The 26947-nt window shown below is 41.8% G+C and overlaps 1 protein-coding gene across 1 annotated transcript in view; it reads right to left on the bottom strand.

Moving 5' to 3' along the window:
* Nucleotides 1-1373: 1373 nt before the first annotated feature.
* pcnx1 (pecanex 1) overlaps nt 1374-26947 on the bottom strand; it is a 34731-nt gene continuing 9157 nt past the window's right edge. Inside the window, exons 4-34 of the mRNA XM_013914232.1 lie at nt 25365-25379; nt 22604-22767; nt 20647-20840; nt 19093-19186; nt 18342-18399; nt 17034-17266; nt 14255-14408; nt 13980-14012; nt 12854-13025; nt 11870-11980; nt 11566-11657; nt 10286-10395; nt 9816-9921; nt 9610-9702; nt 9289-9439; nt 9020-9161; nt 8719-8896; nt 8456-8564; nt 8145-8274; nt 8002-8060; nt 7610-7825; nt 5664-5917; nt 5346-5576; nt 4842-4942; nt 4437-4587; nt 4103-4333; nt 3731-4005; nt 3453-3631; nt 2941-3371; nt 2598-2738; nt 1374-2318 (exon numbers count right to left, since the gene is read on the bottom strand). Of these exons, the coding sequence (XP_013769686.1) occupies nt 2178-2318; nt 2598-2738; nt 2941-3371; nt 3453-3631; nt 3731-4005; nt 4103-4333; nt 4437-4587; nt 4842-4942; nt 5346-5576; nt 5664-5917; nt 7610-7825; nt 8002-8060; nt 8145-8274; nt 8456-8564; nt 8719-8896; nt 9020-9161; nt 9289-9439; nt 9610-9702; nt 9816-9921; nt 10286-10395; nt 11566-11657; nt 11870-11980; nt 12854-13025; nt 13980-14012; nt 14255-14408; nt 17034-17266; nt 18342-18399; nt 19093-19186; nt 20647-20840; nt 22604-22767; nt 25365-25379 (4749 nt within the window). The 3' untranslated portion in view covers nt 1374-2177. The remainder of the gene's footprint in view (nt 2319-2597; nt 2739-2940; nt 3372-3452; nt 3632-3730; nt 4006-4102; nt 4334-4436; nt 4588-4841; nt 4943-5345; nt 5577-5663; nt 5918-7609; nt 7826-8001; nt 8061-8144; nt 8275-8455; nt 8565-8718; nt 8897-9019; nt 9162-9288; nt 9440-9609; nt 9703-9815; nt 9922-10285; nt 10396-11565; nt 11658-11869; nt 11981-12853; nt 13026-13979; nt 14013-14254; nt 14409-17033; nt 17267-18341; nt 18400-19092; nt 19187-20646; nt 20841-22603; nt 22768-25364; nt 25380-26947) is intronic.

Raw genomic sequence — 26947 nt, 5'->3', positions numbered from 1 at the left:
CAGAGCTCTCTTATTGTAATTTCTTATAAGTAGTATTCAGGAATAGTTATCCAGGCAACTTGAATATGGAACGCCAGGACTGATATAATGAATTAATTCAAAGCTCTTCTTTTGATGTTGCTGCCTAGATGATACCACACTGCTCCAGTAATGTTGAGGTTTGGACTCTAAGGATGTCAGTGTATGACATCGCTCCACAGCACCTGTTACCACTGATTTTCAGTTTAGTTCTTGTTTAATTTGGCATACCACAGCCTTTTCTGCCTGTGCCTTAAGAATGGCTCCTTGACAGCCATCCTTCTATTGATGAGGCTTCAGTGAACTGAATAAACAGAAGAGCTCTCCCTCAGGGCCTGTGTTAGATCTTTGCTGGATAACCCCCCCCCCTCCCCCCATTTATTAAAGACATCACTTTCTGACACTGTTCATCTGCTGCAAATATATTTTTTAAGACTGTAAGTAAAGGAAGAGCTGGCAATTTTGTTTGATTTTTTTAAAATGAACTGCACACCATAAAATATGCTAATTGTAAGCAAACAGGTTTTTGGAAATCACCTTGTTGGTGCAAAAACACTATTTTATCTTTGTCCAACTGCATTTCCTTTGGCAATTTTCATAGATTCAGGTAAAGAAATGGGAACAAAATCTGCTTTTGTGACAGGCTGACAGTCTCAAAGCGTACAAAGACAGAATTTAAAATTGGTTCTTTGTCAAGATGTCCGTTATTTGTAAACAAGACTAGTTTCAGCCTTTAAATTAGGTGCCATTTTTATGCTTGAATGATTTATGTAAAATACTGATCTGAAAATGGTCAAGAACAAGGACTGGACTGAAAATAATGAGTGAGTTTCACAGAGTGAAAAAGCAGCCAATGTCCAAATGAAAAACTTATATAAGAAAGTCTGTCTCCTTGGAAACAAAATATAAAAGATATGATTGGTGGGTTGAAACTTTTGCATGGCACAGAACAATTAGCAAAGCAGAAGAGAGCTACTTTAATGATAAAGTTGTTTAGGTTGTTCTTTTGAAAATAAACTCATGAATAAAATCATTCAGAGTATCAAAGACAGCAATAAATCAAACTTTTATTTCTCCATATAGAAAAGAATTAAGTTAAATAGAGAAACAGTCCACTGAAATTGCGGCATCTCATTTTCAACCAATGGTCCTTTGTACATTAATCTTTGTCCCAAAATGAAAAAAAAAAAGATGTAACAAAGTGTAAATACCGTATTCACAGTAATAAATATTGAAAACAAAATCTTTTATACATTGACATTATATATATATATTTGTGTAAATATATATAGATATAGATATAATCATATACAGTAAAAAGTTATTTTCAAGTTTATCAAACATAAAATATTAAAATAAAAATGGCCAAAAACAGAATAATGATTGCATTTTTCTTTCCATTCCCAAGGCATCTGTAACCATGGCCATTCAGAATCTGTAATAAATAAAATGTGAATTTATCTAAAGATTGTAGTCCATCACTGTAAATTAAAAAAAAAAATAGTGCAAGTTCTTTTTTTCTTAGGCGTAAATTAATCTTGCAAATTTCAAACTAATCCAAACGGAATGACAACAATGAAACAGAGGGTGTTGAGGACAACATCGAGTCTCTGACTTCTGTCAGTTCTGCACCACAACTTTCTTTGTAGTCTTGGCAGCAAAAAACAAAAAATAAAAAACATAAGGATTTCACATGTATGAATCCATAGCAGATATTCAATAAACTTATTTGGCAAATAGAGGACAAACAAGAAAGAAGAAAGAGCTCCACGAGCTCCTTACACTCAGCTCTGTCAGGATTTCCAAAAGAAAAAAAGAAAAGGAAATGCATAGAAATTAATTACCAGTAGCAAGAACTAACTTAAGAGTTGTTTACTGTCATGCAGCATTTCTGAGACGCAAAGCAAGGCAGATATTGTGGATGTGAGTGTCGATGAAAGCATTGGATAAATGTATACTCTGCCTGTGCTTGCACATTTCCCTGGCTTCCTTTCCCCCTCAGCAGTAAGGAACGGGGGAGGGGGGAGAGCTCCCATTTCCTGTTTGTCTCCAGCCTCCTGTTAAAAGCCAGAAGAAGGTCTGACTTCATCTCCACGCAAGCGCGCAGGGGTATATGTGTGCGTGCAAGTGTCTGTTTGTGTTTGTGTGCTTGCTTATCCTCAAACCTCTGCACCCAACTCAATGACCCCAGTCTCAATAATGGGCACTAGCTTATCTTCCACCTGTACCAGCAGGATGGTTTTGTCTATATGGGAGCGATTGGCTGGGTCTCGGCTACAAGGCACCCACCGGTGAATCACCTGCAGGGGGCAATAGAAGAAACATCCAATAAAATTTATGAAGCATTTATGACAGAACAAGTAGGTCAGAAAGGGTGTTACAGGGCAAAAAAAGAGGTCATGTGCAAGCATGATAATAACTGCTAAATCACATTTATAGCACCAGAGGTGAGTGGGTGTGTAAAATGAGTGTATGAGGCAAACTATAGCAACATATTTACATAACCTAGAGTTTACTTCATCTGTGTGTGAAAATATGTAAAGGTGCTGATTTGGTAACATCTGTGAGAACACACTTACATGCCCTTCCATGCCCTCTAAAGGGCTCCAGTCTCTCCAGCAGGTCCTTCCTGCTCTCAGTCTCATGGTTTCGTCTGGCCACTGCAGCTCTTTCCGCTTCGATAAGTTAATGTTCTCCAGCACCAGACTCACGTCCACAATCTGAGGTGAAGACACGGACCGACAGTGTGTAAAAACTTATGCAACCACAAAGGAACTGAGGGCTTTTACTAGAAAGAAATCACTGACACTGCACGCCCAAACAAACACACAAAGGATAAAGTGGAGAACAATAAAAAATAAAAATAGTTCTATCAGGACTTTTTTTGCTGCTGTGGATACACAGAACAGAGTATTTACAAACCTGCACTCTGTAGGAGATGTCATCTCTCCGTACTGTGGAGACAGTGGGGTTGTGTTGCTGTAGGTGTTGATGATGGTGATGGTGCTGGCTGAGGGGGTCTGTCACGGTGTTGCAGAGGCCATCATTGCCCAGTAGGCCAACCAGTGTGTGACGTTTGCAGGGAGGTATGCTGTGGCTGGAGAGGGAGGCTGAAGGGCCAGCGGGATCAGAGGTGGAGCCCAGCCGGAGCTGCAGAGATGTAGGGAGCGTGCGTAGAGACAGCTGGCTGGTAGAGGAACGTCGACAGGGCTCCAGGCCGGTGGTGGAGGTGCGAAGCGAGGAGTGGCGGCTGCTGCCATAGCGGTATGATGACGAATGGCTCGCCACGGAGGCCCGGGCGGGAGAGTGCCGCACCAAACCCGACTGAACCGACTGGGAACTTTGACTGGTGCCTGGACACAAAGGGGAGAATTGGTTAGTTTTCATACTATGCTGTTAAAGGCAAAATGTGACAGAGGAGCAGTAGTTCTCACCCAGAGTATGTGGCTGGTATGAGTGAGGAGGGGGAGGTCCTGAGGTGCCCCCCTGAGATATTGAGCTCTGCTGAGAGTCGCCACCTGTCCCATTCCCACTGCCGCAGGACAAACCCCCTGCATCTGAATCCTCGATATTTCCGCCACTATTACAGCCTGCACCACAACCTTTCCGTAATCTGACAAGAGAAATCTTCACATTAATCTCAACGCAGATCCAAAATATACAGAAGAAATACTCAACAGAGAAGAACAACACAATAGGAAATCCAGCAAACCTGTGCCAGGTGCTGACAATAAAGTTGCGGATGTTTCCGATGCTGATGGGACCTCCCAGGATGTGTCCGAGCTGCGGGTGTGAGTTGCAGTAGGAGGTTGTCAGCGGGGATACGTAGATTGGATATCCAATAGGCTGGTCGCAAGAAGAGTTGATCATGTTACGCAGAGCCTGCTTGGCGTTCTGGATGCTCCCACGCTCTGGATTTCTATTTCTCAGGAACACTAACTCCTGCTGCTGCCCTGCCCAAAGTCCTCGGACACATTCTTTATTTACCTGCAGCAAAATTCACAAGTTTGCATTAAATAACCCGGCTTAGAGTGAGTATCATTAAACCGTTCTGTGCAGTCTGTTGACTCTGTTGCAGACCCACCTTGATAACCCGGAAGCTGAGGTATCGCCTATTGAGCATTATAATTTTATACTCGTTGGTTCCTTCGTCCAGGACGTGGCGCAGAGCTAGGAGCGACGGGGCGTTTGACAGAACGGCACTCCTCCAGGCAGGGTCCCCTTCGTGAGCGATGACCAGGTTCTGCTGGTGAGAGGAGATGGCCTCGAAAAGAACTGCTGGCTCATCGTACTCGTCGGGGGACGTGAAGTGGTCCTGAGAGGAAAAAAAAAAAGTTGAGAAGATAAAGTTGAGTATAGGGTTTAGGACAGTTTTTGTCTCAGTAGGGGGCTCAGTGGGGCCACATTCAGGGTCTCACCTGGTGTAGTTTGAGAGAGATTCGGATACCAGGCACCACAACTTTCCTGAGCAGTTCCATGTCTGCAAAGATCCACTCATCTCGCACTGAAGAGATGCGAAAATCTCCTTTAAAAAGAGCATGAAGTCCATAAAGGAAAGACTCCAGATTGCTGTGATGAAAAGAAGAAGAAGAAGGAAAAAAAAAAAGATTAGTCGGTACTCTTTATCTGGCTCACACAGACAGAGAGAAAATAGGAAAAGACAATGAGTGCATTTATGCTTAGAAAGATGTGCTTTTGAAAGCTAAACAGGAAAACTACAGGAACAATTGTCACAACAAGTCAACCTCCTGTTACTGTTTACTCTCAGTTCATGACACATTTGAACTCCTTCACTCACAATACAATAACAATTACTAAATAACCTGGACATATGATGGGCTGCAGTTCCCAGAGCTCTCCTTCCCAGCACGCACAGTCCAAAGCAGAGCAGCACCAGAGGTGAGTCTTTCTCACTGTCCAGTGGCTACAATCCAAGCAAAACATGAAAGATTTTAGAGGGCAGCTTTTATCTCCAAATACAGATATTTTCAACATGTCTCTGTGATCCCCCACATAGTTTTTTATTAAAAAAAAGAACAACCCCCCATATCATCTGACAACAACTGACGCAAATACAGGACCCCTTTGGGCAGTAACAAGATGCAATGACTTTTTAAAGAGTGATTAAAATCAAACTGCTCAAGGGATTTAAAGTCTTTGAAGATCTTAAGTTGCCACTGTCATGCTATTAGAATATTTCTTTTATTTATTGTGACAATGCAATGAAATATGCTTTGCTTGTACAGCTGGGGGGAAAAAAGACCAATAGCCTGCTGCAATTTGGGGGACAATAACTGTTCCACAAGCAGAATTGAAGGCCTTATTACCTTGGCCCTTCGGGAGTTGCAGTACTGGATCCAGCCCAGATAGACACCACAGAAACTGTCCCTGGAGATGCCCGCAAGCCGGTGGTCATAGTCCTCATCAATGTTGGGATTGAAAGTGGGATCCAGATCGACATAGTTCCTCTCTCCACATCCCCGCAGGCCATCTTTCATGGTCTCATTAGCCAGCCATTCCTCCAGTTTAGGAGAAGCAACTACATAGTAGATGATACCCTGAGCACAGAAAGGGATGATGCATTTAGAACTTTTAGAAATCCCACACTGCACTAAAACATTCTTCTCTCGTGTCATCCCACAAACCTTGACATAGTAGGTGGTGAGGATGCGGCGTAGATCGAACACCTGCAGCATGGAGGCAGCGCTGTTATCAGTGATGCTGTAGCCCTCCAGAACATATTTGGTGACCAGCACCTCCCACGCCAGCCAGCGCTGCCCAAAGGCAGCATTAAAGGATAGGATGTGAGGGAGATGGCCTGGCTCGCAGCAGCAGCAGCCCTCATCTTCCTCCACCCCTTCAGTGATGGCTTCGACTTCCCTCTGTTGGCAGTAAGTTCCTGTGGAGGAAATGTCAGCATGTTATTGATGCTGTGTGGGACACAGGTCCGTTCCAGTTCAGTCCGGTAAAGTGCAACGAGTGAGAGAATCGTGATTATCATTAATAGTTCAACCTATAATTTTCTGTTAACTAACTCGTTGATTAATCACTTTATCATTGGAGCTTTAATCCAATAAACCGGCAGAAGGAAGATGCTCTGTAATAAACACAAAGCTGCTGACAGAAACTGGTGATGAGTGTCATGCTTTGGGGTGTGCCTCCAATTCTATAAAACGTTTACTCCGTCACATGTTCTCAGCTAATGTTTCAGCAGGTTTATTTGCAGCACAAAGCTTCAGGCTGAATAAAACAAAGTCACGCTGATGATAAAGCACGACCAGGTGTGTTTGGGAAGGAGATAAGAATGACTAAACAAATATAGTGGAATGCCACTGATGAAATATCTCAAGTAGTACTTGTAAATAATTCTCAGGGTTTAGTTTGACCTCCTTAAAAAAAAAGAAACAAAAAACAAAACAAGTATACAAATATGAATGGAGATTGAAACTGGAGATCTATGAAATGCCAAACACACTTGAAAGCCAATACGTGTCACATTTATTTTGCTCTATGGCAGATCTACGATGGGAACTGGCTTCACAATTTTAAAGTTAACTTTGTGCTGCTACACTACATGGACAAACATACTGGGCCACCTACACATTACTCCTACAGGAAGTGTTTGGCCTTGGAAACTCATGTCATGAAGCTCCTTGTCCACAGTTTTCATGCTGATCGTAATGGAAGAGGAGGTTTGGAGCTCTGCAGTTACTGAGTCAGCACAGCGTTTGCAACTTTTACACATTACATGCCTCAGCGACCCCACCCTGTAACTTCATGTCATCAATTCATGGCTGAGTTGCTGTGGTTCTTGCACGGTTCCCCTTTGCAATAATACACTTACAGTTGATTGCAGAAAATCCAGGAGGGAAGAACTTTCACAAAATGATTTGCTGCAGCAGTGACGTCCTTCTACAGTACCATACTTGAAACCAGTGAGTTCTTTAGAATGACCCACAAACGTTTGTTAAGACAGATGGCTAGGTGCTTAATATTATACACTTATGGCCATGGGACTGAAAAGGCCTGAATTATAAGATTAAGAGGTGTGGGACAATACTTTTGTTCATGTGGAAATATAAAAATCTTGTAAATAACAGAGGTCAGACCAGACAAAATAATAATTACACAAAGAATATAAAGAATATGTTGACACAGCTGCCCAACCTCTAAAACTAACTGAACGATACATACAGCCTGTTTAGTGTGAAGAGTAAAAGGAGAGATGTGATATGGGCCACAGGTCTGACCTGACACTTGAAAATAATGTTTAATGAGGTACACTAAAAAGTCATAAAATACATTTTTACAAACACTTACAAAACGTTAGACCACATGATCTTGGTTTGGTTGACAAGACCCAAATAAGGTTACGTTTGAAGATTGTTTATAATATTTTAGTCACTTGGGATTCTACTTGGAAACAAATAAGACTGATCATATTAGCTGTAGTGAAACACCTGTTTTCTGAATTTCTTTTAACCTTCAATTCTTGCACTACAACGCATTTGTTAATAATTAATTGTCATTAATTAGTGACTGAATTCCTGCAACAGCTGGTTCAACACTTTTTACAAATGGATCTCCTCACCTCTGAACTCCAGCCCTCGAAGCTGAAAGGTAACAAGGCCGTTACCAATTTCTATGAGGTGCACCAACGCGTTCAGGTAGTCAGAAGCCAAAATGAAACAGTCCCCGGTGCTGAAGTTTCCCCAGCGGCCCAAGAGGAGGTCTCCACAGAGGCTGTGCTGCAGGGAGCGGGTCAGGTGCTCATAGAAGATGGAGTTCAAATTGTTGTCGTCAGAGCCTGAGGACAGATGAAGGAAGGAGTAAAGTACATTAATAAATCACACGTCACTGCTTTATTGTGTAACCAGTGTGATCACTAGGACACAATGAGGATTTAAGTCTGCCCCAATTAAATATCAACATTTAAGCAAGCAATTCTCTGGTTACAGTTTTAACCAAAAGACATGTCGTCACCTGGATTTCTGTCCAACTGAGAGGCCAGTCGAGTGTTTGAGTGATCCACTCTTTTAGTGCTGCAAGAAAACGGAAAAGAGCAACACATTTTAGATGTGGAAGAAAGTGTCAGAAAAATGTTTAAAAACAAAAAAACTCTTCACTTGTAGTCTCTCTCCCAGAACTTGACAGGACGGACATAAGAAGTGATGAAAATGGCGCTGCCCAGAAAGGGATTGAGGGGGGTGGAGAAGATTGCTGACACTACAGCCTGGACAAACAGCATGGCAGAGTCTGATGAGGCCTCAGGTCAAGGTCATTTGACAACTTGCTACAAGAAAAACTACAGCCTCAAAAAACAAAACACTTAACATGTTATAACAGGAAGAATTTACTGCAGTGCTGCAGACCAACATAAGAAACTGCTGACTCAGTCTATAGTATGCTGTGATAAGAGACAGCAGTGAAAGGATACGAGGCACGGCAAAGGGCTGAGCAAAGGCGTGGAAGGCTGAACCCCACGTGATCTGCCAGGGGGCGATGTAGGTGTAAACGAAGTGCAGCTTATAGAACAGCTCCCACATCTTAAAAAAACAAAACAAAACAAACCCCCCCCCCCAGAAAGAAACAGTCAAGAAACCAGTAATATGAATCATCCACCTGTGATATGATATGTATGCATGTGTCTTGCAGTTAATCAGAATATTCACTCAAATAATTTAAATACATTTCTCTCACCTTGCTGAAAATGATAGACATCAGGAAGAGGTCAAGCAACAGCGTCTCCGACAGTTGACGGTAGTCAAAGGTGAAGAAGAGGACAGTGAAGAGGATCGTCACATACTGGTAGGTAGGACTGCTGTAGCAGGAGCGAAGCAGTTTCAGGCCTGCCACTGTGATCATCAGTGCGCCGATTCTGGAGCAACAGCAAAGAACATTTTTTGTTTTGTTTAAGTACCACGCATTCAAACTTGCATCACTCTAAAAAGCTGATAGAAATCAGAGAAAGAGTCACAAAGAGAAACAACGGAGTCCTCACTCGGTGTCGAGTCTTTTCGGGCTGGCCAGCTCTCTGGCGCTGCCGCTGAGCTCGTTGAGAATAACGAGTGGATAGAGAACGTTCTTTTCCACAAACAGCAGCCACACGTGCAGCTTTTCAAACCACATTACATGGGCTGCATCTGACAAAAGAGAGGAAGAGCATTTGAGATGAAGAAAGAAGAAAGAAAATGAAGAAAGAAAAAAAAAAGACTAAATAAAAATTATTTTTCTGATTCCCCCCATGTGACTCAAATTCACTGTACTTACCCCTGACTTCAAACTGGTAGTACTCCTTGTTTTTTAAAAGAGGGTGAGAGAAGCAGTACCAGGGTAGCTGCTTGCGAACTTGAGGCAGCAGGTAGTGGGTGAGCAACCCCACCGTCCCCAGCAGAGCATACAGGACATAACTGAGGAAAGGCTGCGGGAACACAGAGATGCAATAATGCTTACAGTTTGTGTTTGCTGGTTTTATGAACAAGAAAAAATAACTGCCTAGATCATCATGAGTGTTAAAAGAATATATAATGTAACAATACAGCACACATTACATTTGATTTTCTGTATTCAAAACCAAAGAAATGACTGTACCTGCAGCGCTATGAATACTGTGCTAACGTGGATGGCGAAGTAAAGGACAGCAATGACCACACAGACGATCAGGTCAGACTGCAAACGCTCATTCTAAAACATTTGAAAAGAAACACTTAAGGGATCAAAGAAACAAAAAAAACTATTTTAGACTGAAAATTTGAACTGTGCAACAATTTTAACAACTAAAATTGATGTATACTCACCACTGAAGACCTAAGTTTCTCTGGCAGAGGGTCCTGGACCTCTGACAGGGGGTCTTCTGGATTTTTGTCTCTTAAATTGGGTAAAATCTTGGACTGTACCAGTGAGCTGTAAATCAAAGAGACGAAAATATTACCGGTTTGAAGGCCATCAACCTCCTGTGAGGGATTATACAATCAGAAGGATCGCAGAGTCAACATCTGTTAACACAACTATTTGGTGAAGCAGTGTTAAGCTATTTGAACTGATTTCAGGAAATCCATATCTAAGATAATCCACAGAATATGTTTGAGTAGAAAGTTCACACTTAACTCTTAACGGATGAAGCAGTTAATGGAAAATCCTTATTTGAACCAGATAAGGCATTTTCACCCATCCAACCATTAGGACCAGTTTTGGTTTTAAAAATCATGTAATATGTGAATTTTGCTTTAATACAAATCAAAGCTGTGGTGCATGTCTGTAAACTTACAGGAGGACAGAGGGGTCACTGCTCTGCCGGCTCAGGTGGTAAGACACTGCCACCAAGAGGCCACAGAATACAGAAAATAGCACAGGGATGTGATGAGGCTCCCAGGTCTCCTGAAACACAGTATCAAGCATTTAACACACTTCTGGGTGTCTGACCTTATGTTGCTGGTATATTTACACATACAGTTTGTTCATGTAGATGCCTGATGTTTCCAAAACTACTGGATGGACTACCATGAAACAGTCCAAGATGAATCCTGACAATAGCTTCTTTTCAATATGCTAAATTATGGTTCTGTGTATCCTCTATCCTGCCATGACCCACAAATCTCTTCCTCCAACATTATGACAGATCTTTTAGCAGGTTAAAAAGAACATAGAGAAGAGGCTTCTGGAGAAGCTAGGAGTGAGCAAGAACAAATGTAGCCTATATGTGGCATAGACTACATCTGCATAATTTTAAATGTTGCTCTTCCACATGTGATGCAGCTTATTCCCACGAGGCTTACTTTGTAGTGCTATGGATAAAGACCAGCAGCCAGTATAACAGAACATAGCGACATAGGGAGAGTCTCTATACCTTCTTGTTTCATGTGTTAAATCTAACACGTTTGCAATGTGGTTTGGCATCACGGAAAGCAACAGTTAGTCTTGTTTTTATTTTTATATTTAACACCCACACCTTTATGTAGTTAGGTATACTGTACAGTAATGATGCTTTACTTATATATGTGAATAAAAAATACGTTTTATGGACATTTGTACTTAACCGTTTTAAAGGTAATTCAGATGTGCAAAACATCAATACAACGATTAAAACTGATGCTATACGAGTAAGAACTCGTATAGCTCATAACAACTCAACTATGGATGTGTCTCTTCATCACATCTCTCTCCCATCCTCACCGGGAGGACGAGAAGCAAGTGAGGGAAGCGAGGAGACATGGAGAATTAAAGGATAATGAATTAGGACAATAAATATCAAGTAGTGTATCCTGGTGATTCCACAATAAATTCTCTACTGCAAACTGAGCATCACAGTTTTTAGTGTCGAGTGATGTTGACAACAGCTAGTTGGACTGAAATTCGACACAATCATTCATGCTTTCCTCAAACGCCAAGAACAAGAATCAGGTACTTCTTATTTTTTCCATTTATTGTCACCACCTCAACAAAATACGTTTTTTTTGTATTTTTAACATTATAGATCAAGAATACACTCCTCCTTGAGCGTCACTTGCACTTTGTGTTTAGTCGTTATTAGGCATTGTTTGCGTTCACCTTCAGAGCTCCGTAGCAGAAGCCGTAAAGCAGAGCGACAGTGACGATGCTGCGCAGGATGCTGTACAGTGCTGACAGAAGGCTTGTAGAGGCTGCAAAGGGAACAGGGAGGATGTCAGCAATGAGAGCACTCAAACTGACAGCAACAAGGGCAGGCAGAATTGAAATCAGCACAGTGGCCTCTTATGATGCCTGGTATATCATAATGTATAAGGTAAAGCAACGTGGATAAGTGGCTGACGTCTCATCCTGTAGAGGTCAAAGTCACCCCTGCAGAAAAGTTGTGTATCTAAAAGTTACTCACCATTGCCCCCGAACACATGGATGTCCAGCTGCTCGAAGAGATACATGACGAACGTATTGACTTGTGGCAGCAGCCCCACAAAGAAGATGATGGGAAAACACAGAGTAAAGACTGCAGGGAGAAGCAAGCAAAGCAAAATTAAACACATTTATCATCCTATAATTCTGTAATTTGCAGGAATCACCTTTCACACACAGGAAACAATACCCTGAGGCTCACTTCAAATATTACTGGTTCCTAATAGTGTACAGCAACGTCTCCAAAGACAATGCAGCAATAATTATTGATTATGGGTTGATGAAAGGAGCATTTAATATCTATATAAACCAAAAGAAAAATTTTGTTTTTAGTAGAGATTTGTTGCTCACACACAGTCTGCACTTTATGACTGTTGCAAAATCAATGGATCAGATCCCAGAAACCTATTTCATACATCTTATTAATGGTGGCAAACGTTAGAACCATTTGGATTACTTTAGAGATTTCTGAACTCGGGCTATTTTGTCAGTGCTTCCATAGTTTAAAACACTTTCAACATCTCATGATAGCTGCTGGGTTGTTTGGTTATTACTGCTCACACCAGGAATTCTACATCAGATGAGTCCTGAAATTTAACTCTTAATATTCTCAATAAATTTTTCCAAAAATGCTTTTGTCAGCTTTGAAAGTTCCTTATTTAGTCATTAATATTTTATCAGATAAAGTGCTTATGGCCACTTGCAGGATAAGCAAACTTTTTAGGGCCCTTAATATGTTTACTTATAACTTTTAAAGCATTTCCTGGCCTGGATTCAGCCTCCAGCTTTTGCACACATACACACCCAAACTGTGCTGCTCAAAGTTGTCTTGCTACGTCACCCCCTTTCATTAAATCACTTCTAAAACATCCAGGATTTAGCATTTTGGCATGTTTCTCTTTGACTTTCCTTTAAACACTGATTGTTATTCACAGAGTACAAAGAAGTAACAAGGTAGTGTACTCACCTATGACGAGGTCCCTGGCAGAGGTGAGCACCAGGGAGCTGGTGAGTGCGACTCCATACAGGGTGAAGCGAGAGGAAGTGGTCCGCAGACTGCTGTAGTGGAGCAGCCAAATGAGGCCACAGCACAGGCAGAAATAGACAGGCCGGCTGTATGCTATGATACGATTATGGCCCTGCAGGGACAAGGGTATGAGGATACAAATGGATCATTAAAGAAACATTTTTTTGTGGTTCAATATAGCTCAGTAAGACATACCCTGTGTATTAAAATAAGCAAAAAAGGAGAGAAATCCTAATGTTTTACATTTTTCTTTCTAAATAACAATTGTCTGTTGTCATAGTATTTATTAAGCAAGATAAAAAGCCATAATGCTAGCGTGCGCACTTGTTTTAAACCTTGGATAACAGCAAAAAACAGTAACTGCCAAGTGTAATACAACAATCATTCTAACAATCGTTCTTTAAAGGCATCAGTGTTATATCAGCCCCATGGAGAGTGACACAGGTATAAACAGAAATAGTATCAAGTGTAAGGTTTCACAGGAGAAGGAGGATGCATATCTGCAGCGTGCAGGTTGCAACCCAAGAGGCTATAAGATGTCCTGCTTTTCTACTTTGGGAGGCAGCGACAGCTCACGCACCACCAATCAGATTAAAAAGACTTTTTTTTTTATCTCCCCACCCCGAAATGTCGAGAAATGGGAAGGAATAAAGTCCTTGAGGTGAGATGAGAGGACACCCAGGGGGAAAGAGAGAGAGAGAGACAGAGACAAAGAGTAAGAGAGTGAGCTGTGGTCTAAACTCTGACCAGCTATTTAAAGCTTGTGCCTGCAGCTGAGTATGAGCTGCATTAATAAAAGACGCCGTTTCAGAGCAGGCCACTGACGCAAGGGAGGGAGGAACACCCAGGCTCACAAGGAAGGGGTGGGGGGTGGGGGTGGAGCAGCATCATCTTTCAGGACCACAACAAAGCAACAAAAAGCTGCTGAATAATAACTACAGAGCTTCAAAGTACTACTGACTTTCTACTTTTTCTACTTCTTATATAAAATCCATTTAATATCTTGTTTTGATGTCATTTCTCAATAAGTCTCCCTGTTCTAATGATTTGCAAATGACATACTTACATGACGAGGGGAAGAGGAGTCTGGTTGAACACTCTGTCGATAAAGAAAGGCACAATTAAAATGATAATGTTGACATACCTCGTACGAACATGTTATTACAAACTCTCCTAAGTAAAGAAATAAATCATTTTTATTTTTGCACCAGCTATTCCCTTAAAGGCATAACAAACCTCTGCAGGCATGCCTAACACATTTTGCAGCTTTTAAACTGCTTCTTTGCAGCAGTGCTCCTCTGTTGCACTTTAAGGTTGAGTCCTGTACACCCAGCTACTCACCTTTAGTAAGGAATACTGGCAGCTTGCAATGACGAGGCAGAACTGAAAGACCCAGATATCAGTGAAGAAGCCGTGAACCAGCAGCACGGAACCCAGAAAGGCCACAAGGACAGCCAGCACCACTGCCAACACATTCTCTAAAACCTCACGGTTCCTGTAACAATTGGGAAAAAGTCAATTCAAAAATTATTTGGAAGGTTTAACAGAGAAGAAAAAAAACTGTTCCAAAGACTGGGATCAACAAATAAATAATGTCAACAGCTCTCCATTTAAACTGGCAGCATGTGGTGATGGGTCAGCAAACTGGAGCGACTTAGGAGGATAATATTGACTGCAGAGATCCACGTGGTGCTTTAAAAAACAACAAATCAAAAATCAATTCTTTCACTGCCAACTGTGGTTATTCTTCTTGCTGCTGTTGAGAAGCTTACAGCTAGACAAGTCTGACTGAGTAACTCCCACATAGAGATAATTACAGGCAAGTGATAGAAAGCAGAGACTCCAAATCCCCAAGCAAGATGAATGATTTTATTTTCAAAGACTTAACAATGTGGCTGATGTTCTTGCTGAATCCAGAAACAGAAACAGAATTGACAACAGTGCTGTGCAAAAGTCCTGAGCTATCCTGTTTTTGAAGAAGAAAGAAAAAGAACAAAAACTCTCTTAGGCATGCATTCTTAAGGTCTGGGTTCTGGGGAAGCCAGTCCATGACCAAAGGTGTTGCATTGTGTGTTTTTCCATCCAGGTATGCATTTAGTGCCCTGGTAGTATGTTTGGGATAATTGTCATGATGAAAAATGAAGCTGCTGCCAAAAGCTAATCAAGGTTATTAACCCTTTCTTCTCTTTTCTGATCAGAGCCATTTCTGTCTGGCCTCCTTCCAGAACATAATCAATGGGTTACTGAGGGTGATCTCTGCCTGTACAGCTTACTACAGCTACACTTGGGAAAAACTTCAAACATAGTCTTCATTGATAGATATTGAGGTGTCATAACTTGTCATTAGGGAATGGGGTTGTCGTCAAATATCATCTTTATCGCAGGAAGGCCTCTTAGTTTTTACTTTCGTCCTCAAATTGTACAATTTGTTTTCTCTAATTTCTCAGGGCTACACTGCACACCATGCTGAGACATGTTACTTTTTGGCTGATCCCCTTTTTGGTGCAAAAATACAAATTTATGCCTGTAATCTGTGCTGTATTTGACATTTTGCATAGATTTAACTAAAGACAAGGGAAGAAATCGTGTGTTTTTGATACAGACTGCTAATAACAAAGTACCAAAAGACAATTTAAAATTTGTTCTCTGTTATGTAAACACACACAATGCTTGAATGATTCAGAGGTCAATGTTAATTGGCTTTAAAAAATAAAAATAAAAACGTGAAGTGAAAAGGATCCCATGTCCAAAGAAAAACTTTGAACGACCTTCAGAAAGCCTGGAGAACTATTCCTCAATTCAACTTTGGAAACAAAATATAAAGAAATAAGGTGTGGCTCAGGACTTTGGCTCAGGACTTTAGCACAGTACTGTCGATTACCATAACAGCTTTTGAGTTTACTATTTGAAGACAAGACTTTTGCAGGAAACTGCTAAACAAAAATGTTTACGACAGAAACTTAATATCTAACATCCTAAAATGTTCACAACAAAAGCTGACAGCAGTATGAAGCCAATGTAATCAACACAAATTAAAAATTACGGCAAACAAAACAAACAAAGCGATCCCACCAAGCTGTTGCTACAAAATGTTTCACAACAAAAGCACTGTTAATAAGCAGGGATTGACCGATCTGATATACAGTATCGGCCCAGTAATGACCTAATTTACTGGATCGGATATCGGGGAGAAATTTAAAATAAATAAATAACCCAATCCATTAAATATCACAAAAGTGCCTCACAAAACTTGCGACATGGTATAACCCAGGTCATGACCTTAGCACGACGGAGGAGTGTGCGTCACGTGATTGCGTGGCTAGCGTGTGCGAGATCAACTTAAAAAAAAAAAGTTCATCTCTGAATGTTTGGAAAGCACAAGCTAACCTGTTGATCTCTTTGAGTAGTGAATGTAATGCTGTAATTCTGACTGGACAATGGAGAGCAGATTGTAGTTTTGTTTGTTTGTTTCAATTAAAGGCTTCTTGTGTGATTTAAATAAAAGGCCTGTTTTTTTGTATTTTGGACTAGTAAACCTCAGCTAATAATGCACAGATAGATGTTTTTGCAAGCTGAGACAATTTCAGGTATACACTTATAAAGCAAAGTAACATCAAAAATTATTTCTATTGAATTTCACTTTATTCTTCAAAAGCAGGCACAAAATATCCTGCAATGGGTGACATTTAAGGAAAATTTATACATGTATGTGCTTGAAATACAGTTAGGTAGTTCTTAAGGAGCCGAATGCTCTAGGAGAAATGTCAGTCTCAAACTAGGGGATCTCTTTTTGTTCATTAGTCAGACACTGCTGCAACCCACTTGGCCTGCTTTTTAATTTAATTGGAACTGATTAAATAAATGGCTCATGCTGTGATAGGCAGACATTTCATAAAAAGAAATATCAATTTTCTAAATAATCTAATTTATCTAAAAAACAAACCGGTTTTCTAGTAGAAAAGTTCTAGACAAGTCCAACATTCAGTATTTTTGAGTCCGACTAAATTGTGATGAAGTATGCACGTGACACACCGAATTTAAAATTTGCATTGAGGTCACCAATGGTGCTTTGTAAAAATAAAGCTGAAGCAGATGGAAATGACCTGATGTGAAGCCCTACCTGTCGAACAGCGCCAGCAGGGTAAGTCGGTCAAAGTGCAGGCCGACCCACAGGTACGGGAGAAGCCACAGACGGTAGTACTGCTTCGCTTTCCCAGCTGCAGCAGAGCCCGCAGGATCCTCTTGTCCCAGTGGTGCATCCTGAAGCTCCGGACTCAGATCTCCGTCCTGCTGTTCCAGCAGCTCTGGGTCCATAGTCAGCAGACGGTTCAAACGGATCTGAGGGAGGGAGATCTATCCCACAATCAGACAAATGTCCAAAAGACATGATTTGGAATAAAGAAGAAATTGATTACATTACAACAAGATAAAGAGATCATATAGGAGTAATAATAAAGCTTTAACAGCATTAAACATTTTCTTTTAGTACAATTAAATATTTGATTTTGGCTTTCACACAGGTCAAAGCTTGCATCATCACATCCCGTTCACTCTTCAAACCCTATGAGCCCTTGTTGCATACTTGGTTAGACAACACCACTGAAGACATCTTTGTTGCATATTGGCAAAAGAAGCAGAGCACATACAGTACTTTGCAAAAGTCTGTAGCCACCCTTCCCCTGTGTCTTTATGTTTGGCTCTCAAAGAGCCAGACCTTTTAAGTCTTCTTTAGCAATAACTTTGGTGCCTTTTTATGTAAGCCTAAATCTCAAAGGTTAAAGCAGTGTTGTGTCTACACATAACAAACAACTTAGCAAAGAGCCAATTTTAAAGTGTACCTTGAGACACCTGCCTGTTGCAAAATATACAGTTTGTTCCGGTTTCTTTAGTTAAATAGTTTAACAGACAGAAAATACTTTTTTGCAACAACAGGGTGAGTCCTAAAGAGCTATTTGCTGAAAATCTGGTAAGTGTCCTAAAAAATTTTTTTTTCAATAATGAAAACTGCAAAGGGAATGACAAAGAAAAGAAGTGGCAGGGTTAAAAACAACTAACAGCAGATGAACACTATCTCAAAGTCTTTAGGAAATAAGAAAAACTCCAGCTGAGACCTGAGAAAAGATTTAACAGATGTATCGGTCCTTTCATTCATGGACTGTTTGGTGAAACCTTCTCAGATACATTACGTAAACAGTTTTTTTTTCTTATGTACTGAATTTGCACACATGTATCAAATTGTAAATTGCTTCACCTATTCCCCATTTCCTGAGCAAAACAAAGAAACAATAGGTGGCTTGAGAGTTTTGCACAGTACTGTATAACCACGTAAAACCATTTTAAACTGGTCAAGTAGACATTTGAGATGTGAAAGTCTCCTTTTTTTTCACAAACATACATGCCAAAAGGAGCTCACTGGTTGGGTACACACCAGGTCATGAGGGTAAAAGCGAACTGAGGTAGAACTGGAGAGGTGGGAGTCCGTATCCCTGCGGGGTATAAAGAAAATGAGAACACTGATGAAAGAAAAGCATCTGCTGCAATTACTGTATTAAACCATGATTCATTTCCTGATGACCTCAAACTAAATAGCCAATAGGCAATTTGCTGTGTTTTTGTACTGTACAGTCATGTTTTCCTTTTAAGCTAGGGTTCCATTAAAAATAACCGTTGGAGACATGAGGAACTCACTGCAGCGACTAGCAAAACACTACAATCAAGAAAAGGTCAGCAAGCTAACTTGACAAAGTTAGTAATGTATTTATTTCAATTTAAATCAAGGTAAGTGATCCGATTTCAAAACTCAAAAAATGCTGACCAAGCAAAAATCATCAGGGCATGTGTTATGGTGTTTAAATCCTTCAAAGCTTAATGAGAAGATTAAGACTTCTTCTCTTTCAGTGGCATTTTGTTAAATGTGAAGCTACTGCCATCAGAAAGTTCTTGTATTTTATGACAATGGAAACCAGGGAAAAAGGTCTAGCATGGTACAGAAGAAAAGGTAACAGAATCCACCCACGAGAAACCTTAGAGGTACTGGTAGATGCTTTCGTTTAACCAATCATTTCGCAGCTCTTTAGAGAAAACTGCTACCTCCTGATTAAAAACACAAAAAGCTCAGGGTTTGTATCCCGTCGTCTAAAAACCCACTACACAAATCAGGTGATCATTCTGATACTAACCATATGTTATTGGAGGCTCGTCTGGTTGCAGGTTCAAAATTGACCAGCGACATATCACATCCGCCAGCCTCATATAAAGAGGGAGTGAGCTTTCCTGGAGGCACACAACAAAAAGAAAGAGACGCAGAGTCAGTCCATGGAAATCACAAGCACAGAGTGGCGTCGTCTGTGGGAGTAATTTCATTAAATTACATGTTTATATGTGGAGAATTAGATGGATTTGACAATATTGCTGTATTCATCTGAGCTAATGTGATTATGCAGTGAAAGTGCCTCCTCCCAGTGGCTGTAGGCAAGTCACTCATTTCCTGCTCAGTCTTGACAAGTGGTCAGATTTTTCCTAATACATGTCTGTTGCTTCAGAGTAGTTTTACTGCACTTTTTTGTGATGAGGTACAAAACACCACCCAAAAATTACAGATGTACTAAGCCTTTCTATCAAATCCAAACCCTCCAGTATGAATCCACTGAATGTAATGGGTATTAAAAGTGTGGGGAAAATGCAATAAAATAAATAAATAAATAAAAAAGCCTAGCTAGACATTTAAAATATTTTAAGTACATTTTCTGCCTCTCAGTGATAGAAATTAGGATTCCAGCAAGACAAAAAAAAAAAAAATCACTTTCAGGAATTTGTTACAACCCATTTCTATTGAAGTCCTTTCTGTTAAGGACCTGACCGTTTGTGCAATGCATATCCTCCTGAGAACCAAGTTAAAGAAAAATCTCTCAGTTGAACTTTTTTTAGTCCACTACAGAGAACATAACGAATAGGCGGGATCTCAGGAGGACATGGCATGATGAAATTTTCAGAAACATTTCGAAAGATAATATACTTCATCTAGTTGTTCACAGATGTTCCAAAAACCACATCTTCACTTGAGTATTCTTTGAATCACCTTCACATCTAGAGTACATAAAAACCTGCATCAGACCACTCTCAGTCTGTCCTATACAGACAACGGGACAAGTGTACACACACACACACACACACACACACACACAAACCATGCAGCATGTCACAAAAGTAATCTGCTTCTAGTTCAATTATGAGCAGGAGTAATAATCCATTCATCACTGGTTCTGGTGAAGAGTGCATGGCAGCCCCTACACAACCCCTTCTTTTCCTTGATGTAAGTGTTTAAATAGACATGCTTACGTACAGACATCTATACCAATCTGTTACACTGCTGTCAGCATTGGGGTATGTGCTATGATGTGACCATAAGGTAACATTAATATCCAAGTAAGGTCAAGTATTAGCTACAGACCACAATATCACAGAGATAAATGGAGCATGGATAATGGTGCCAGGCTTTGACTGATTACAACAGTCCACCGACTGTGGAAAATAGTGCACTGCTATGACTGATGGCCATGGTCATATCTGCGACAACTCTTTGAGCAAATCCAAAATATCAAGCAGCAGCTTTCTAATCAAGCATGAGGAAAATACCACAAAATATAGGTCTTATGACAAAAATGACCAGATCTGTCACCTCTCCCCAAAGAAATTCTTTCCTAACTGCTCAGCTCTGTTCATGAACTCCCTACCGAAGTCCTCCTGCAAGCTGGTGGCACCAACAGTTGAGGCCTTGTCCTGAGAACCCTCCAGGTGTGCGCTTCCATTCCTGGCCAGCAGGGACGCGCTAGCGCTCAGCACTGTAACCTGGGACGAGGTTCTGGATGGCTGACTTTTCACCTGGGAAGTAGAAGGCTGGGAGGCCTGGTTGAGAGCCTCCTGAAGACTGTTGGGAGGAGAAGGGAAGAAGGGGAGGAAATGAGTAGTGGAGTCCAAGGGGTTGGGGTTGGTATTGCTGGCACATAACGTCAAAAGGTGAGCAGGATATGACGTGTAGTTTTGAAATGGTGGGATTTGATGCGGAGGCTACAGACTAATTTTTGCTCCTCACACAATAATCATTTTTTGTGATGGTGTCAGACATGGTTTAGACTTGTGAATGAAGAAGTTATTTCTTATTGTTTCTCAAGTTACAATCATTTATAAAGCTGTGTACCTAACTCCATTCTTTTAATTCTTCTTAGGAAAAAAAATCTACTAAGACGTGAATGTCCTGTCAAACTTTAGATGGAGATTATCCTTAATGAAGCTGATAAATTCAGGCCTCTGATTACAACAACAGAAATCAGACTAATGAATGCAGACAATTCAGAGGATTTTCATCAAAATAATAAACTCAATTGCTTTCCCTTATAATGTTGGATTAAGAAAACTACCTGAGAAGGCAAAGGTGTCTAGTGCAGCATAAGTACATAAAGTAAAAATGTGCTGGGAGTGAAGGGACAGTGAAGGGTGGAGGAATCAGTGAAAGAGGGAATGATTTTGCAAGTTTATTGACCCCTGGCAGGCTGCACGCTTGCTTTTGTTGCTTAAGGCCCAGCATTTAGCAACGTGACCTTGTAAGATAGATTAAAGAAAACAGAGCTTTGCCTAGAGCACAAGTAAATGGGAGGGGGTTTAAAGAGACCTCGGAGGAACCTGATGTGCATCCACAGAAATATATCAGTGGAAGATTAACATATTTTTTCTTTGAGCATCGACACAACTGCTACTTTACATCTCTGAGTGGTTTTCTTCCTTTTAATCATTCTACAAACCGAGGAGTAACGGTTCATTTGTAGTATTCTGCAGGGAAGCATGGAGCACAGAAAACATTAATACACTCCAGACAGTACTCTGATCTAATATAAAGGGTGCTAGAGACCTGCTGAGTTTGACACTTACTAAACTTGTGTAAAGATGTGATTTGCCCATGTAATAAAATGAATAAAATGTTGCATCAGGGATGTGATCGGGACAAGCCACAACATTGGAATTAAATTACATAAAGGCTTTTTTTTTTTTTTTTTAAAGAGCTTGAATTTAAAAGAAAAAGGTGGGGACATTAAAACATCTTTGTCCAGTGTGCTGAAAAACTGTCAAAACTGGGCTCTTAAAATCTAGAGAAGAGCAACTGGGAGTATCACAGATAATAAACAAAATAAAAACATTCTATCGTCACATATTATTATTTTATCATGTCAGGAAAGACTGCAGACCTAACCTGTGGCTTTTTAATGATCAGTATAATCAGTCTCTCTCTGCACAGAAAGTTCTTTCTGAAGGGCAGAGCAAAGTGATACAGCGGGGCGCCCTTATTGCTTAACAAATCATGCGCACATCTGAGAGGAGACGGCATGTCAGCCAAGTAGATTAGTCAGACCTTGTGGCCTTGTGCCTTTGAATTTGTAAGGACTCCAAGTGGAATTTAAAAGATTGGATGGGATGACAACAGGAGGAAGAGAGAAGTCTTGAGAAAAGGAGGACCAAAGAAACCACATGCAGAGTGGAGAAACCAGTCCAGTCATAAATGATGTCCTGTTTGATGTCATGCACAGCAGAAGACCCAAATTGGTGGTGATGTGGCACAGGAAAGAGCGCCACCTGGTAACATGCTCATACCAGGCAACACAACAATAGGAACGACCCCCTGCTCCATTCACGGCGTACCTGAGAGGAGATCCAATGATGGAGGTGGGTGGGGTGGGGTTACTCCCTGCGTTGTGTCGCCGCCGCACAGCCTGCCGACGAAATGTGCTACGTTCGCGGCGAAATATGACCGTCTCCTCACTTCCTGGGGCTGTCGTGATGAGAGACATCATTGGCCAGTTAGACTGGATAAGTTTCCTCTCTTTATGAGAGCTTTATGTGGACACGAGGACATGATTTTTCCGTGTGTTACGGCTGCTTTCAGGTACATTTTAAAACGGTTACAGAGCAACACCGAAACACAAATTAATGACATAGTCACTGAAAAATGAACCTGGTATGCATATCCTGCATCTTACTCTCTAAACAAATTGTCTTCCTACACCTTTATTGTCACAATAAAAGGTACAAGAAAATATTCCCCAATATATACCAAAATGTGAAATATTTTAAAGATGGAGGTGCAGTATTTAAACCATATCTGATGAATTCTGCTGACAAGCACATGCTCTGGTCATGTGGAACTGGAGGCAGGATGATGGCAGAAACAATGAATTTTGCTTTTACGGCGCTACTTGATCTGTTATGACCAGCAGCTCCTTTTAGCTAAAGTTAGCACATCCGCTAAGTAGGCACAGCCTGTTTACGTCTTATGCTCCATCAGATAAAACACTCCAAGGGTCGATGGGTGAAAGACTAAAAAAGTATGCCAAACAGATAAGGGCAATAAAAGCAACAAAATGACACAGCAGCTCCTAGCTAAACTTAAGTATCTCCTACTAAATTTAGTTAGCATTGGGTGCAAGTCAACAGGGAGTGCTGCAGCAGCAAAACCACCCAGTGTATCAAGATGAGCCAATGTGGCCTTTTGTTTGCATGATAAATAATGCACAACTTATTCACTGAAAAAGTACTTAAGCTTGTCACAGAGGTAGGGTTTGAATTCATCGGCTTCTTCCAAATCGGCCAAATCTCCACTAAAAACCACCACTGATAACTTCAAGTGCAGTCACGGACTTATATTATAACACCAATAAATATCCCTCGACTGACTGTGATATAACAGTGTATAGTGAAGTTATGACATGTTTCTAGCCAACCAGTCATATGCCCTGGCATATCCTGCCTCCAATACTGTATCCAATCCCACGAGGTGTACACTCCAGAAGCCAAAAAATAAGAACCCAGACAGAGCAAATGTGAGATCAGGTTGCAAATTTGAAGAATGTGGAGTATGGAATGTCTATTATACTATCTGAGCTTTACACTAATAAGAGAGCTGCTGCTTGTCTAACCTCAATACAAAGCACACACTGTGCCATCATGCTAACTGATCTACACAGGGAACACTATGCTTGCCACTCCATGGTAACTTACCATGGCTACACTGAATGAACAAGAGAGACAGCATCTTGTCTGCAGTCTTGTCTCACGCACTCACTCCCACACAAACACACACACAATTTTGAGGCAGCTGGACGACTACACCTAAACAGATTAAAGTTGATCAACTTTACCAGTGTGCTCCTGTTTCATGTGCCAGAAACCATGAGTATGACTAAAGGTTTCCAGCGAAGCAATGTTCACTGTGTTCAATACATATCCAAACCATCACCAGCGATTATGTAAACAATTTGCAAGGCAGGTAAAAACAAAACCAGACTAATAACCCTTAATTCTGTCTGCCAGCATAAAAAGTAGACTAGTCATGCATCACTAATGCAAACCACACAGAATGCAATGTGTACAGTACATTGGAGCTCAGTGTGTGGTACATACCCCGTAGGGAAGCAGCATTAGCATCCTGAGGCTCAGCGAAAGCTGCCTGGTTGGGCAGACTGTTTCTGGAGCGAGTCACTGATTCCAGCTGGGAGGCCCGACCCAGCAGGGATGCCGCATCCAGGACTTCCCCTTCTTTGGCTTCCAAATCTGACTTGGAGGTGGTAAGAGGTCGAGGTCCTGCTGGAGCTCCTAGGTGGGTGGGATCATTAAGGCATGCAGCCGTACCGCTGTCTAAGCTCAACACTCTGGCATGTGTTTTGGCACTGCCTGTGCTTGGAGTACGGCGGGAGGTACGCCGCTTCCCTCCGTTTCGAACTCCTGTCTCAGGTTTTACTGTGGTGGAAGAAGAGGAGGAGGCGTTGGCTGAAATGTGCTTGGCTTTCAGGGCCCTGTAGTGGCTCTCTGGTGAGTGGCAGGAGCGGGAGGTGGTGCTAGATGAGCTGTCTGTGCTTAGGTGCTTGGTGGAGCGGAGACTGGAGGCACAGCTGAGTTCACTCTGATCACTGGAGTCATCCTCTCCACCACCAGTGAATACAGCACTACAGGGCTTGGCCATAGCACGCGTAGAGATGTAATCCCGGTGATGGCTGGCATCAAAGCTGCTTGCTCTTTTCTTTCCAGTCCGCCGGCGTCCACTGCGACCCGCTGATAGAGAAGAAGTCCTCTGAACAATGTTAGCTGAGTTTGGTTGAACGTTGTCTTTCACCTGGTCCTGCTCTGTGACAGCTACACCTGTTGAGCCATCAGCACTGGTCCTGATGCCAGGCTCTTCGGCACACTTGACAGGTTCCACCAGTTCTTGGGTTGCAGGTGACTGAGTGTCCGCAGTTTGTTTAGCAGTCAGCTCATTGGCATGTGGGTTTTTATTGGCTTCCCTGGAGGGAAGATTACCGAGACTTCGAGGTCTAATACTAGAAGTCCTGTCGTCTGCAGGAGCAGATACTGTCTCTCCCGTTTCCCGTGCACGTTCATCCCCTGAAAGTGACAGCAGGCTCTCCACATGTGTAGAGCTGGTCTGTTCACTGTGGAAGCTGCTGACAGTGCTGTTGGTGTCTCTGTCTGTGCCACTGCAGTAACTCTCAGTGGAACCACTACTGCGAGTACTCAGACTCCTCAGGCTATCGGCACTTCGCTCCCCTCCTTGGGACTTTGCTCCTCCACCAGAGGCTTTTCCACCACCACTTCCTTCCACCTGGTAAAGTCCTGAGCTACTCTCCCCTGCTTCCTTAGAGGCTGAGCGAGCAACCCTGCGTTGCTCTTTGTGTCTGTAGCACTCTACTCCAGAAGTTGAGGGCACAGCTTGGTCCTGCTGGTGCAGGGGGTCTGCCCCATCTCTGTCACACAGCCCTGGCCTGTGTGGTCTGGCAGTCTCCAGCTCACGCACAGGGTCAAGGCCACCTCTTCTGGGTGGAGGATACAGAGCAAAGTCTGGCAGACTCGGGTCAGGGAAAGCGGAACCTGCCGAGCTAGAGGTCCGTGGCAGACCTCGAGAACGGAGCTCCTTCCTGAAGGTCTGAGATTGCATGGATGAATGAGAGGTTACCTCCGTGTCACAGGAGGAGTGTGACAGGCTGAAGTGATAAGCAGCAGAGTTACAGAGATCAGCAGGCTCCCTGGACAGCTCTGAAGGACACAAGGAGGTTGACGGCTGCAAGGAGGCGAAGGAATCATTGGGAACGAGGCAGTACATCTTTGTGTCTGAGAGCAGATCTAAATGGATACAAAGAAAATATACATTGAGGAAAATACTGAGAAGTAATAGTAATAGCATATGTGACTGTGTGTTTACCATGATCATGACTACAGCTCTCAACAAGAGTCAAACTAATGTCATCTGAGGTCCTTCCACAATCTCCTGAAAATATAGGAAAAACAGTTTTTAAGAAAACCATCATCTTTGAAAACCTACACGTAACTGGGAACTACAGACTACATAACAGAACATTATGAATACAAACTGTTGCCTTGCACTAAGAAATGCTTTTTCTGGGAGGTTTCCCTAATTGTTTATGGGGAAAGGCCACACTTAATGGAGGTATGAGCTAGTCTGAATAGATTCTTTGAATGCTCTGATGACAGCACAAGATAACAATTGAACAAAGATGTAACTGTTAGGATTTGTCTTGGAAATGTTAAGGTTTTTTTTTAGGAGTTGCCATGACTTCCTGGAAGTCTGTGGCAAACTGTCTAAGTGTACAGTAAAGGGGAGGGGAGATTAAAAAACTAAATCCCTGCAGAGCCCTTGTCCCACTTCAGACCATTTAGTCTCATCACAAACTGCCAGCTAATTAGAATGGCATCGAACAGACTCACTGAATTATTCAGGCAACGCAGGCGCCTCACTCAAACACTCAGTACAATGGCCCCCTAGCACAGCTACAAGTTCAGTTGTTGTCTTCATCTCTGTGTTTCAATAATGTGCTCTCAGAGAATGACTCCCATGCTGGGTCTTACAATGTATAACCCCCCTTCCCATTTTTTTCAAAGCCAGCAGTGCCTGTCGAAAGCTGCCTCATCATGGTGTGACTGTTGAGGTCACAGCAATGCTGAGTCAGGCTGCATCTCCTGAGCAGCTTGGGGGGG

Source organism: Pundamilia nyererei, unplaced genomic scaffold, assembly GCF_000239375.1.
Source record: "Pundamilia nyererei isolate P.nyererei 1_Seehausen unplaced genomic scaffold, PunNye1.0 scaffold00179, whole genome shotgun sequence".
NCBI lineage: Eukaryota > Metazoa > Chordata > Actinopteri > Cichliformes > Cichlidae > Pundamilia > Pundamilia nyererei.
This window is presented reverse-complemented; position numbering and strand designations above follow the sequence as displayed.